Genomic DNA, 15,000 nt, shown 5'->3' with positions numbered 1-15,000 from the left:
CCTTTTTATTTCAGCCACTGGGAAGAAAAATGGTACCAAATAAGCGTTCCTTTTAAATTACGAATGATGTTAGAGATAATATACGTATAAAAAGCTCTCTCTCTCTCTCTCTCTCTCTCTCTCTCTCTCTCTCTCTCTCTCTCTCTCTCTCTCTCTCTCTCTCTCTCTCTCGTTTCGGTTCGCATCCTCCCGTTATTGTTCAATTTTGTTTCTTTTCGTCTTATTTTCTTTATATTTCGTATCTTTATTTCTATTTCCTTAATCATTTGTTATTTCTTCATTGCTCTCTATTCGTTTTTATTTTTATTTTATTATTTTTTTTTATTTGTGGCTTCTAACACTTCATGAAGTTAACGAAGATACAGTGAAAATATTTACACACACACACACACACACACACACACACACACGAAATAAACATAAGAAAAGTCACACACAGCGGAAAAAACACACAAAACACAGCAAAAAAATCACCCAAACACACCCAAACAAACACAAACAAGCACTCACCCTCCATGGGATCATAAATGGCGCCTTCTTGCATTGCTTTCAAGTCGTACTCGAAGCCCGCCACCTGCTTCTTGAGACCATCCGTCCCTTGCTCCGCCTCCACGTAAAGCGCCGCCTCGCCTTTGTAACTGGTGAAGCAGCGCACGAGATCACGAGGCCTGCCATCATCAGCAGCGAAGAGAGGCAGTAAGGAACGGTGCCCCTCTAGGTAAACTCTGGCGCCCTCAAACTTCTCCGCTCCCTTGATGCACGCTCTGAAGTCCTTGCCCTTAGTGGGGGACCTTAGGATAACCCGAAGTCCCGCTCTTGGGTATTGCCACTCCACGCGCCCAGAAGAACAGCTGAGATACACGGGTTGAATGCCACGGCCGTCTTGTTTCAGTCCGCTGCGTGAGAGAAGAGTTGGTTGGTTAGGTTAGGTTAGGTTAAGTTAGGTTTTGATTAGGTTAAGTTAGGTTTTGATTAAGTTTGGTTAGGTTAATTTAGGTTAAACTCCTTCAGTACCATTCCGCGTTTCCTTATTCATTCTGGTTACTATTTGGTGATTCTATACAGCTTCAGAAACTTATGTGGGGGATTAAAATAGTGAAGGCTGTGGCCATTAATCTCCTGACCCCCACAGGCCTTTGCAAATGTTAATAAAATAGTCTAATGGTACACAAATCTAAAGGTAACAATGTGTCCCAGAACTGAATGGATTAACTTTGGTTTGGCTTGGTTTGGTTTGGTTTAATCCATTCAGTAGTGGAACGTATTTTTACCTTGAGTTCTGGGTATGATAAGACGATTTTATTTACATTAGGAAGGGTCTATGGAAGTTAAAAGATCAGTGGCCACAGTCCTCACGATTTTAATCCCTCACATGAGTTTTTGAAGCTATAGAATCACCAAATAGTAAGCAGAGTGAATATAGAAACGCGTCACGGTACTGAAGGGGTTAATTCTCGTGTTGTGTTCGGTTTGTGTAAATGATGATGTTTTAGTTGGTGTAAGTAGTAATAGTAGTTATGGTGGTGACGCTAATAGTGGTAGTAGTAGTAGCTGGTGTTGTTATTGTAGTGATAGTATTATAAACTTTAATGTCTAAGTAATAGCAGAAGTTTTACTATAACCTGCTGTAATAGTAGTGGTGGTGGCGGTGGTGGTGGTGGTGGTGGTGGTGGTGGTGGTGGTGGTGGTGGTGGTGGTAATAGCAGTAAAAAAGCACTAAAACCACCCTCCAGTAACATAATACAGATGAAGGGAGCAAAAAAAGTAAGCAAAAAAGTTAAAAAAGCAGGAAGGAAAGTTTAAAAAGAATGAAAAAAAGAGGAAAATTTTTGTTTCCTCACACCCAAGAAAATAATCACACACATTTTCCCTCCTCTTAGTAAACTGATGATGATGATGATGATAATAATGATGATGATGATGATGATGATGACTACAATAATAATGATAATGAATGGCCATATTGCTTAGTTTACAATTTATTTCCATTTATAGGCCTAGAGAGAGAGAGAGAGAGAGAGAGAGAGAGAGAGAGAGAGATATATGAATATGGAAGACTTTAAGAATCCTCTCTCCCTCCTCTCTCCTCCTCCTCCTCCTCCTCCTCCTCCTCTCTCCAGTGATGAGTTAAGCATGACACAAATACCTCAAGAATTTCAAACATCTTATGGTTAAGCGGGAGAGAGAGGAGAGAGGAGAGGAGAGAGAGAGAGGGAGAGGGAGGGAGCGAAGGATATATGGGAAAAGGGAGGGAAGGAGGGAGGCAGAAGACATGAAGGATATACAGCGAAGGAAGGAAAGGAGGAGTGTGTGCTTAGAGAGAGAGAGAGAGAGAGAGAGAGAGAGAGAGAGAGAGAGAGAGAGTAATTAGTAGGGTGTTCACAGATGTGCTTAGACAACAAATCATTATCATTAGTGCACCTGTCTCGTACTTTACCTCTCTCTCTCTCTCTCTCTCTCTCTCTCTCTCTCTCTCTCTCTCTCTCTTTCTCCAACACGTGGTCTCTGATGCACACGTAACTGTTGGCGTGTGTTCATTAGTGCGCTCTCTCTCTCTCTCTCTCTCTCTCTCTCTCTCTCTCTCTCTCTCTCTCTCTCTCTAACCATTAGTGGACAGAACGACCTTATCTTCTGTGCATACAATAGTAACACTAATGATGCTTTTATACTCTCTCTCTCTCTCTCTCTCTCTCTCTCTCTCTCTCTCTCTCTCTCTCTCTCTCTCTCTCTCTCTCTCTCTCTACTTGCTCTAACTTTCTCTCCCTGATGTTCTCAACTTCAACTATTACTACAACTCTCTCTCTCTCTCTCTCTCTCTCTCTCTCTCTCTCTCTCTCTCTCTCTCTCTCTCTCTCTCTCTCTCTCTCTGCAACCCTTCTTCCTCCTCCTCCTTTCCTTCTTCCTTCTTCACTCACTCTCCCCTGTCATCTCTCTCTCTCTCTCTCTCTCTCTCTCTCTCTCTCTCTCTCTCTCTCTCTCTGACCTTTCAATAATTAGCTGAAAGGTCTCGTCCTCTCCCTCACTGTTTATCATCTCAGGAGCTTACGAAGAGACGAAAGACACGCGAGGGAGAGGGAGAGGAGAGGGAGAGGGAGAGAGGGAGAGAGAGAAGCAAGGAAGGATAAACCAAGAATTTGTGTGGTTTTCTGAAGGTGCTTTGTGTGTGTGTGTGTGTGTGTGTGTGTGTGTGTGGTAGTAGTAGTAGTAGTAGTAGTAGTAGTAGTAGTAGTAGTAGCAGTAGTAGTAGTGGTGTAGTGGGGTCGTAGTGGTTTATCATTTACTACTACTACTACTACTACTACTACTACTACTACTACTACTACTACTACCACTAAGAAGAAGAAGAAGAAGAACAATAAAAATAACAATAACAATAACTTATATAAACTTATTCTTGATTTCAGCACACGCGGAAAAAAAAAGAAGAATGGGAAGAGAGAAAGAAGGAAGGAAGGAAGGAAGGAAGGAAGGAAGGAAGGAAGGAAGGAAGGAATGAAGAGTAAGTACACTATAAAAACTTTCAAATCCATTTCAATATTAGCAAAATAAATAAACAGACTCAAATGAAACAATTATCACTATTAAATTTTCTTCTCTGCCTTCTTCTCTTCTCTCTATTTGTTCTATCTTTCCTTCTGTTTTTATTCATTTATTTACTCTTTCCTGTTTAACATCTGCACCTTTTTCCTGTTTATTCAATTTCCTTATGCATTTCTTTCCTTATATTTTCTCTTATTTCTTATCTTCTTTCTCCTTCATGATCATTTCTTCTTCATTTTCTTGTTTTCATCCTTCTGCTCATTTCTTCTTTATTCGTATTATTCTTATATTTCATTATCCAATTTTCTCTTTCTCCTCTTCCTACATTTATTGCTGTGTGGACGTGGCGTTGCTTTTATTACCCATTTTCTCTGTTCTTTCCTTTATTACTTTTCCTGTGCACGTTTTAATTTGTTTTGCCTTTTGAGAAACACTAAATTAAAAAGTTAAGTAAATATTATAAGAAGTTTGAACGCAGGAGGAGGAGGAGGAGGAGGAGGAGGAGGAGGAGGAGGAGGAGGAGGAGGAGGAGGAGATTAAATAACAAGACGAGGAAAACATTAGATTACTTAAGCGACGTTGAGGTCATGAAATTAGAGAGAGAGAGAGAGAGAGAGAGAGAGAGAGAGAGAGAGAGAGAGAGAGAGAGAGAGAGAGAGAGTCAAGGTTAGAAGTTCATGGTTAGTTAGTCTTTTATTTTCATCACAAGAAGAACACAAAGGAGGAGAAGGAGGAGGAGGAGGAGGAGGAGGAGGAGGAGGAGGAGGAGGAGGAGGAGGAGTGAACAAGAACAATAAAGATGAAAGGTATGAGTGACGATAATAAAAGATAATAATAATTAGGAGGAAGAAAGAAGAAGAAGAAGAAGAAGAAGAAGAAGAAAGAAGAAGAAGAAGAAGAAGAAGAGAAAGAAGAAGACGAAGAAGAAAAAGAAGACGAATAAGAACAAAAGAAACAAACGAAGAAGAGAGAGAGAGAGAGAGAGAGAGAGAGAGAGAGAGAGAGAGAGAGAGAGAGAGAGAGAGAGAGAGAGTGCTGAGCCTCGTGCATGCTGAGGTCTGAAGAAAACGGGAGATATGATGCTGAACGTGAAAGAAAATGGGGTGTGTGGTGCTTACTTGTGTTGATAATGAGAGAGAGAGAGAGAGAGAGAGAGAGAGAGAGAGAGAGAGAGAGAGAGAGAGTTTAATTATATATTGTGCTTTCTTTTACTTTCTTTCTTTCTTACTTTTTAAGAGGAGAAGGAAGAGTAATAAGAAGAGAAGGAAGAAGAGAAAGGGAAAGTAAATTGGAGAGAAAATAGGAATAGAAAAAGATGATAAACAATATAGAAGAAAGAGAAATGAAAGGAGAGGGAAAAAAATATAAATGATAAATGAGGAGAGGAGAAAGGAGAGATAGATGAAGAGAAAAGAGGAAATGGAATGAAAGATTAGGAAAAGAAATGTGAGATAGGAAAGAGAGAAACAAGACAAACGGGAGGAATAGAAAGATAAAATAAATAATAAGTGAGATGAATAGAAGAGAATGAGAAGAGAACTTATACAAGGAAATTTCAAAGAGAGGAGGAATTGAAAAGAAAGAAGAGGAGAGAAGGAAGATGAGATAAATGGTAGGAAGAAGATGAGAGGTAAAGAAGATAGAAAGAGAAGTGGGAGAGGAAGAGACACGAAGAAAATTAAAAGAGAAAGAAGAGATTGGAAAGTAAGAGGAAAGAAAAGAAAATAAATAAGGGAAATAGAAAGAGGAGAAATGAGAGATAAAGCAAGAAGAGAGAGAAAAAGATAAAGAGGAAACTAGGAAATTTAAGAGAAGAGAAATTCGAATGAAGGAATAGGAAAAAAGAGGAAATAAGAGCAGTGAGAGATAGAGATAGAAAGGAGTGAGAAGAGAAAATATACTAAAAAATTTAAAAGAGAGAGAGAGAAGAGAAAGTCAAGAGGAAGAGGAAAAAGAGGAGGTAGGATAAATAGTAAGAGAAGTGAGAGGAAGAGTAGGAAGAGAGTGAGAGGAGGGAGTGAGAGGCGCAGGGAGAGGTGGGAGGGCAGGCGGGGGGCACGCGTCTCACAACCTGCCTCGCGACCACTTGAATTGGCTGCTTCCTGTCTGCCGCGCCGCCCCTGCCCGCCCGTACGCCCCTCCCTCACTCCCTTACACGCCCCTAGGCACCTCTTGCATTCCTCCACTCTCTCCCTTAAACTTCATTTCCGTCTTGTTTATTTTTGTGGTTTTATCTATTTTTTTTTAAGTTTCCCTTTTCTCCTCCCACACTCCGTTTTCTAATGAGCTTCTTTTATTTTCTCTGTTCTTCCCTCTGTTATTATTATTTTTTGTCGTTATCTGTTCTCTTATTTGTCTATTACGCTTCGTTTTCTGTTTTATTTAGTCTCCCTTGTGTCTCTCTTCCCGTTTTCTATTACTACATTAATCGTTCCTAAATTTCTCTTCTTTTTTTGGATTTTTTTTCTTTAATTTCTCCTACCTCTCTTTCTCAATATTCCTATTTCTTCTATTTTCTTTTTCATTAATGTTCTTTTCAGTGTTTTCTTTTATCTATTATTTTTATCTATTCCTCTCTGTCTCATTCAACATTTCTTTCCTTAACACACTTCCATAATTCCCCTTTCCTAATTGCTCCCTACAACATTCTTATATATAACTTGCATCACCCTTAGTCTTCCTCGCTCTTAACCCCTTCAATACTGGGACACATTTTTACCTTGTGATTTGTGTACGATTAGACCATTTTATTGACTTTAGGAATGGTCTATGGAGGTCAAAAGGTTAATGGCTAGATCCTTCACTTTTATTATACCACACGAGTTTCTGAAGCTGTACAAAATCACCAAATAGTAACCAGAATGAATATAGAAACACGTCCTGGTACTGAAGGGGTTAATCTCTTTAATATTAGGAAGCGTTATTGTTATTATTTGGCGGTTTTATACAGCTTCAGAAACATACAGTATGCTGGAATTATAATAGCGAAGACTGACCATTAAACTTCTGACCTCCTTAGACCCTTTCTAGTGCAAATAAAATTGTCTAATCACACCCAAAAAATCACAGTAAAAATGCATCTCAATATTGAAAGGGTTTAAAAACACACTCAATCACTCTTTCCTAACGCTCTTCCTCTCCCATTTCCCCTCCCATTACCCTTTAAAAACTCTCCCTTCACACTCCATATCTTTCTCTGTACCCTCACAACTCTCCCGCTTCGAAACACGCCATATCTTGCTTCGAAGCGCTTGAACACGAATCAGTGGTTAATGTTTCACTTGTTTGCGGTTCAGTATCTCGGTTTGCGGTCTCCCTGGCGGCGTCTCGTCCATAAGGCTTCATAAGGGTTCATTCATCAGGTGCCTCGCTGTCTCAGAGCTTCATATCTCAAAGTGGAGTGTGGTTAATGAAGCGTTTCGGGCGGTGATTCGAAAAAGTGAGCTCGTGTGTCATGAAGCTGAACGAGATTACTATTTACGGCGAGAGAGAGAGAGAGAGAGAGAGAGAGAGAGAGAGAGAGAGAGAGAATAAATGAATAAGTAATGACGTCACGCGTGGCTGGTTCTCCGTGAGGGTTACCTGCTGAGAGAGAGAGAGAGAGAGAGAGAGAGAGAGAGAGAGAGAGAGAGAGAGAGAGAGAGAGAGAGAGAGGCTAAAACTTTTATTTCATGTGGGACGAAATGAGATAGATATGAGAGAGAGAGAGAGAGAGAGAGAGAGAGAGAGAGAGAGAGAGAGAGAGAGAGAGAGAGAGAGAGAGAGAAAGTTTCACAATATTTCACCATTACTACTGAGTCACGCGTGCAGAGAGAGAGAGAGAGAGAGAGAGAGAGAGAGAGAGAGAGAGAGAGAAGAAAACCTGCCTTTACACTCCTTAACCTCCTCGCTCCTTTCCTTTCCTCCTCCTCCTCCTCCTCCTCCTCCTCCTCCTCCTCCTCCTCCTCCTCCTCCGTGCCTTACTTCTTCTTCACCCTCTTCACGTCTTCCTTCCCTGCCATTCCTTGCAAGCAGTACACCTCATTTGCATCCTCGTCCGAATTTGCATGTTTTTTTTTGGCGTGGGGAGGAGGAGGAGGAGGAGGAGGAGGAGGAGGAGGAGGAGGAGCTGGTGGTGGTGGAGGAAAAGATAGGTCAAAGTGAGTGTGGTATACAAGTCTCTCTCTCTCTCTCTCTCTCTCTCTCTCTCTGGTTCTGATCTGTGATTTTGTTACAAGAAAAGAAGAAGGAAGAAGATAAGTATATAGAAATGGAAATAAAAGTAGGAAGGAGAAGATTTAGTAGTAGTAGTAGTAGTAGTGGTGGTGGTGGTGGTGGTAGTAGTAGTAGTAGTAGTAGTAGTAGTAGTAGCGTTATGATAGTAGTAATGTTAGAAGTAGTAGTAATAGTAGTAGTAGTAGTAGTAGTAATAGTAGTAGTAGTAGTAGTAGTAGTAGTAGTAGTAGTAGTAGTGGCAGTAGCAATAGTAGTGGTAACAAACTACCAACCTTTCTATCTACACGAAGATCAGCCCTTCATCAACGTCTAGGCTAGCAACATGAACTAATTCCCACTATTAATCTACTCTCTCTCTCTCTCTCTCTCTCTCTCTCTCTCTCTCTCTCTCTCTCTCTCTCTCTCTCTGATCGTGCGCACTTCAGACAATTCCCATGCAAATGACACCACGAAAATTGGATCTAAATGAAAATTAAATGGTAGGTAAATTTTCACCGATAAAACTTGCTGATAAGAGAGAGAGAGAGAGAGAGAGAGAGAGAGAGAGAGAGAGAGTACAAGCGTGAGAAGACACCAACACACGTACCTACACGGTTCATAACTAGAGATCAACAAGAGAGATAGCTACACACCCTCTCTCTCTCTCTCTCTCTCTCTCTCTCTCTCTCTCTCTCTCTCAATAGATACCCTTGCTTTACTCATTTTCTTATCTGATTCTTATTATTTGTTATCATTAGTGTTATCAGACCCCGCCCTTCGATTCTCTCTCTCTCTCTCTCTCTCTCTCTCTCTCTCTCTCTCTCTCTCTCTCTCTCCCTCTCCTTCCCAACCATCCAATTTTTCTCTCCTCTTTCATCCTTCGCTACGAGTCCCTAAGATATTGATTTTTTTTTTAATTTTTTCTTAATCTAGTTTAATTAAGGTGTGAAGAAGAAAGGTTGGGATCCGTAGGTGATGTTGATGATGTAGTAGTAGTAGTAGTAGTAGTAGTAGTAGTAGTAGTAGTAGTAGTAGTAATATATCCTTTTCATTTCACACAAACACACTTGAGAGGCAGAAATAACACATATAGATACAACTATGCTATTTTAACTACCTCCACCACCACCACCACCATACAAGAAAACATTTAAGGTAGCATACAAGATCAAGAGCGGACTATTTAGCCTCCAATCCCCTATATACCAGCATAAGGGGATCGGATCGCCTTAAAGGGAGTTGAGCGTTAGTGTTTTGTTTCTGGAAGGGGGATTGGAATGTCTAAAGATCCAATTTCTTCCCGCATCTTCCTTGAATCCCATTGTGGCTTTAACTTCACGATTACAAAGGAGAAAAGAACAATAAGTGCATAAATCTCTCTCTCTCTCTCTCTCTCTCTCTCTCTCTCTCTCTCTCTCTCTCTCTCTCTCTCTCTCTCTCTCTCTCTCTCTCCATATCTTACACAAGCCTAACAGATTTGGACAACAGTGCGTGTGTGTTCTGCATTCTTAACTCTCTCTCTCTCTCTCTCTCTCTCTCTCTCTCTCTCTCTCTCTCTCTCTCTCTTAAGGCAGAAGAACAAATTTAGACAAAGCTGCAAGTGTGTGAGCTGTATTTTTAAGTCTCTCTCTCTCTCTCTCTCTCTCTCTCTCTCTCTCTCTCTCTCTCTCTCTCTCTCTCTCTCTCTCTTGACTTCCATTTCCCATCCATCTTTTCTTCCCTCCATCTTTCATCTTTCTCCCTCTTCGCTCACCTTTCTTGTCCTATCGCCTCTCTCTAATCTCTCTCGCTATCTCTAGGGCACCACGACGCCGGGAGATAAGTCTGGTCTCCACTCTGATACCCGTGTTAATAAGGCTCTATCTCCTCCACCTCCTCCTATTCTTCCTCATCTCCTTCTCCACCTCCTCCTCCTCTTCTTCCTCTTCTTCTTCATCAGAAAGGTGTAAGATAAGGTTAATGACAATGTAGATGAAAAGGGATTCCAGTCCCCCTTATTAAGATAGAATTAATTGGTGTCACATTAAGGGACGCCAAACAAAAGACGATCAGATTCCCTTTCCTGACATCAATAGAGGATCGAATCGTTTTATCTAATCCCTTATAATTTTTCCTCGTATTTTGTTTGAATTTTTTTTTCTTTTCGTGTGTGTGTGTGTGTGTGTGTGTGTGTGTGTGTGTGTGTGTGTGTGTGTGTGTGTGTGTGTGTGTGTGTGTGGCTATCGGAAAACTATTCTTTGTCTAAGTAAAAATAAATACTTACAGGAGGAGGAAGAGGAGGAGGAGGAGGAGGAGGAGGAGGAGGAGGAGGAGGAGGAGGAGGAGGAGGAGGAGGAGGAGGAGGAAGAAGATAATATAGTAGTGTTGGTAGTGGTAGAAGAGAAGAGAAGCAAGAGGAACAAGAGGAGGAGGAGGAGGAGGAAAAAGTAATGGTGGTGGTGGTGTTGAAGGAAATGAGAAGGAGGAGGAGGAGGAGGAGGAGGAGGAGGAGGAGGAGGAGGAGGAGGAGGAGGAGGAGGAGGAGGAGAAGAGAAGGAGGAGAAGAAGAAGAAGAAGAAGAAGAATGAAGAAGAAGAAGAAGAAGAAGAAGAAGGAAAGACGAAGCAAAGGAAGAAAAAGAAGAAAGAAAAGAAAAAAAAAGAAAGAATACCCAAAATAGTGAGAGAGAGAGAGAGAGAGAGAGAGAGAGAGAGAGAGAGAGAGAGAGAGAGAGAGAGAGAGAGAGAGAGAAGTACCACGACTATTGCGGTATACAAAAATGCATCAAGACGGTGTAGAGTGTCTTTAGTGGTGTAGTGTGGACGTCACGAGGCGCCCACACCCTGACACACCCCGCCCACTCTATCAAGTCTGTGTGGGAAAGTGTACTGGAGTGTAGAGTGGCGAGATTGCATTGTAAACTCTACTTATACTTGAGAACTTCGTCTGTTTGCGATGATGTGACTTGTGAGGTTTGATTATTTTTTTTATTTATTTATTTTTTTTTTTTTATTTGTGTTTTGTGTTATTTACTTCATGCATTTTTGTAATTGATTGTGTCTTGGTTGAGTGATTTTAACCCCTTCATTTTGGTTGCTGTTTCGTGAATCTATACAGCTTCAGAATCTTTTGAGGGGATTGAAACAGTAAAGACTATGGCCATTAATTTTTTTGATCTCCATTGACTCTTCTTGATGCAAATAAAAGCGTCTAATGATACCCAAAAAGGTTAATTATTTGTGTGTATTTGTGTGCTTTTAACCCCTTCAGTACTGCGACGCATTTTTACCTTGAATTTTATGTACGATTGGACCATTTTATTGACATTAGGAAGGGTCCATGGAGGTCAGAAGATTAATGGCAAGAGTCTTCACTATTCTAATCCCCCACATGAGTTTCTGAAGCTGCAGAAAATCACCAAATACTAACCAGAATGAATAGGAAAACACGTTATAGGGTCAAAAAAAATAATAGTGTTGTGTGGTTAGGTTAGGTTAGGTTGGGTTGGGTTGGGTTGGGTTAGGTATAGTTCAGGTTAGGTTAGGTTAGGTTTTGCTATATATACAATACATTTATTATAATATGTTAAGAGTGCAGTAAAAGACACGTCAAGTAGAATTAGTGCAGATTAAGAGTGCAGTCAAGGAGAGGAAGAATAAAGGAGAGAAGAGGAAGAATAAAGGCGAGGCAAGAGGAGGGGAAAGAAATGAGAAGAGGAAGAAGGGGAGAAACAGAGGAAGGAAATTGTTATGGAAATTAGTCTAAAAATAAATGCAAGGAAAAATTTTAACTATTAAAACAAAAGGAAGGATGAAAAAAAAAAAAAAACATAAAACCAAAAATACTCAAAAAAACTACCAAACAAAAACAAAAAAAATCAAAACGCATTAAAAAATAACCAAACAAAGATAGACAAATAGATAAACAAACAAATAAGACCATAAGCTAAACGGGGAAAAAAAGGAAGAGAGGGGAGGAGCAGGGCAAACTAAGGGGAAAAGTAGAGAGAGGGTTTTTATCGACCACTCATTGAGATAATCTAGTTTCCCCTTCATTAGCGATCTGCTCGGAGAGGGGAGTGAGAGAGAGGGAGGGAGGGAGAGAGGGGAGTGAGAGAGGGATGGAGAGGGGAGAGAACGAAATGGAAGGGGTGAAGAGGGGTGAGTTACGTTCTTTCCCACGACCCTTCTCGTGCTCCCTTTCCTCCCACAGTTTCCCTCCTCCTCCTCCTCCTCCTCTCACAAAGCAGTAAGAGGGGTAAAGGCAATAGAAATCTTGTTTATGTGAGGGAATACATCCTCTCTCTCTCTCTCTCTCTCTCTCTCTCTCTCTCTCTCTCCCCTCTTTCCCACGTAAGGCCTTTTTTTCGTAATTTAATAGCTGTCTCATCCTTTAAATTCATTGTTGCTTAATTAATTTGATGGGAGGCTGATAAGGGCGCCGTGTTTAGGGTCCACTTTATCTGTCCATTGGGTTTACTGTAATGTGATTGTGAGTAGATTGAAAGGGAATTAATTGAATTGATTGACAGATAGATCATGATTCATAGTTGTTTTGTATTCGTTATATATTCTTTTTTTTTCCATAGTAATAAATGTGGTGAATAAATATAAGTGGTCGTTTTGATGTGATGGTGAGAAGATTTAAAAGGAAATTAATTGGATGGATGGGCAAATAGAAGGATGCATTGATGTTTTTGATTTAATTATGGTTAATTTTTTTTTTCCCATAGTAATAAATGTGGTGGATAAATATAAGAAAGTGGTCATTTTGAGTATATTTATTTATTTAATGTACGCTGTATTTTTATGTTATGTATTTTGTAGAGTAGTAAAGCAAGTAAATTAATTAATAAGGATTGTTAATATTTATTGATTGATTGGAAGTGTGTTAATTCAACTTTGAGTTTTCGTTATAATGGAATGAAAAAAAAAAAAAGTGAAGTGGTATCAATTAATGGTTAGAAATAAGTGGATTACGCCATTATTATTATTATTATTATTATTATGGTAGTAGTAGTAGTAGTAGTAGTAGTAGTAGTAGTAGTATTTTTACGAATTAAAAATATTTCCTTAATATTTTTACGAAGAGATATTGGAAGTATTGATTATTTTCATTATAAAACTCTCTCTCTCTCTCTCTCTCTCTCTCTCTCTCTCTCTCTCTCTCTCTCTCTCTCTCTCTCTCTACCGAGAAAATGTCAGTCATGCAACTCAATCCTTTCAGTTTTATTCTTTTATTCTCTCTCTCTCTCTCTCTCTCTCTCTCTCTCTCTCTCTCTCTCTCTCTCTCTCTCTCTCTCGTAGGCGCTTTTTATCCAATGATGAGAAGTTACAGGAACAATGCCAAGAGAGAGAGAGAGAGAGAGAGAGAGAGAGAGAGAGAGAGAGAGAGAGAGAGAGAGAGAGAGAGATAATTCAATTAAAGCACAGCTGAGCATTGTATTTCAAGAGAGAACAAAAAATGAGACTAAAAAGAGTGGAAAAGAGGAAGAGGATAGGGTGAGAGAAGAAGGGAAGAGGAGAGAAGGAAACAGAAGAGGAGAGAGGGAAAGAGAAGAGGAGGGAAGCTACAAGAAAGAGAAAGAAGAGAAGGAGGAAAACAACGAGAAGATAAGAAAATAAGGAGACAGAAATAATGAATAATAAGATGAAGGGAGAAGAAAGAGGAATAAAGAACGAGGAGGAGGAGGAGGAGGAGGAGGAGGAGGAGGAGGAGGAAGAAGAAAATGAAAACTAGGGAGCAAAAGAGAGAAAATGAAAAATAACAACAGGAAATCGTAAGAGGGAAAATAAGAGGAAGAAGAAGAAGAAGAAGAAGAAGAAGAAGAATAAAAAGAAGAAGAAGAAGAAGAAGAAGAAGAAGAAGAAAGGAGGGAGAAGTGTAGGGTTAGGAACGGAAGGGGGAAAAAGAGAAAAAAAAGTGACATCGGAGAGAGAGAGAGAGAGAGAGAGAGAGAGAGAGAGAGAGAGAGAGAGAGAGAGAGAGAGAGAGAGGAGTTTGGGTGGGTGGGTTAGAGGGCGGAGGAGAAAGAGAATAACAAGTGCAAAGGAAAAAAAAAAAACGAGAAAGGAGGAGGAGGAGGAGGAGAAGGAATAAAGAAGAAAAAGAGGGTAATTTAATAAAGAGATGAACATTTAAACTCATACCAGACTTTGTACTTTGGGGAAGAAGTTAAGAGGAGGAGGAGGAGGAGGAGGAGGAGGAGGAGGAGGAGGAGGAGGAGGAGGAGGAGGAGGAGGAGGAGGCTAAGAACAAGATTATGAAATTGAGAAAAAGAAAAAAATAAAGTAGAGACAAGGAAAGAGAATAAAAAAAAAAGGAAACAGAAGAGTAAGAAGACCTAAAACAACAAGAACAAGAATAACAGCAACAAGAGGAAGAGAAAGAGGAGGAGGAGGAGGAGAAAGAGAAAAAGGGCAGACGGAGAAGGATGAGGAGGAGAACAGAGGAGAGGAGGAGATGGAGAAGAAAAAAAACTATGAATTAAGAAGCACGAGGAGGAGGAGGAGGAGGAGGAGGAAGAGGAGAAGGAGGAGGAGGAAAAGGAGAAGGAGAAGAAAAAGACAGTGGAATGAACTACTCTCTCTCTCTCTCTCTCTCTCTCTCTCTCTCTCTCTCTCTCTCTGCACAATTCCTAGTCTAACGCAACCCCACAAATCAAATTAGCGGTAATAACAACGCCAGCAACAGGAGCGGGAAGGAGAGAGGGCACCGCCTTGGGGAACAGCAAGCTAAGACCCTGAGGCACAGCGCGGCAAACCACATAAACCATAACAGCAAATTGTGGTCGGTCGGGCTGTCATTAGTACCGCACTGCTGCCACAATAAGGAACGTCTTCTGAATCGCTCCTCTCTCTCTCACCACGGCTGTTTTCAAGGAACCAGGAGATGATATGCAAAGTTCCTGAGTGTTTTTGATGTTGATGAAGCAGAATTCTTGTTAATCTGCCAGGAGAACCGTCAAAACATTCTTAAATACAACTTTTGCTGTCTCACCACTACTGTTTTCAAGGAACCAGGAGTTGATATAGCAAGGTTCCTATGAGTGTGCTTTATGTTCATGAGGCAAAATTCTTGTTAATCTTCCGCTAGAACCATAAAACTACCCTTAAATACAACTTTTGCTCTCCTGCCACGACTGGGCAAGGGACGCGGAGAAGAAAAGCAAGGTTCTTTGAGTAGTTTTGATGGTAGTGGAGCAGAATTCTTTAGATAATCAGAAATATTCCTACAAGTGTTTCTGATGTTAATGAAATAGAAATCTTGTTAACTTGGTACTAGATC

General features: G+C 40.4%; 1 protein-coding gene across 1 annotated transcript in view; it reads right to left on the bottom strand.

Moving 5' to 3' along the window:
• LOC123514400 (meteorin-like protein) overlaps positions 1–15,000 on the bottom strand; it is a 63,884-nt gene that overhangs the window by 30,597 nt on the left and 18,287 nt on the right. Inside the window, exon 2 of the mRNA XM_045272319.1 lies at positions 511–896. Coding sequence (XP_045128254.1) covers positions 511–896 — 386 coding nt within the window. The remainder of the gene's footprint in view (positions 1–510; positions 897–15,000) is intronic.

Source organism: Portunus trituberculatus, chromosome 5, assembly GCF_017591435.1.
Source record: "Portunus trituberculatus isolate SZX2019 chromosome 5, ASM1759143v1, whole genome shotgun sequence".
Lineage (NCBI taxonomy): Eukaryota > Metazoa > Arthropoda > Malacostraca > Decapoda > Portunidae > Portunus > Portunus trituberculatus.
Note: the sequence above shows the minus strand (reverse complement) of the source record. Positions and strands in the feature narration are given on the sequence as shown.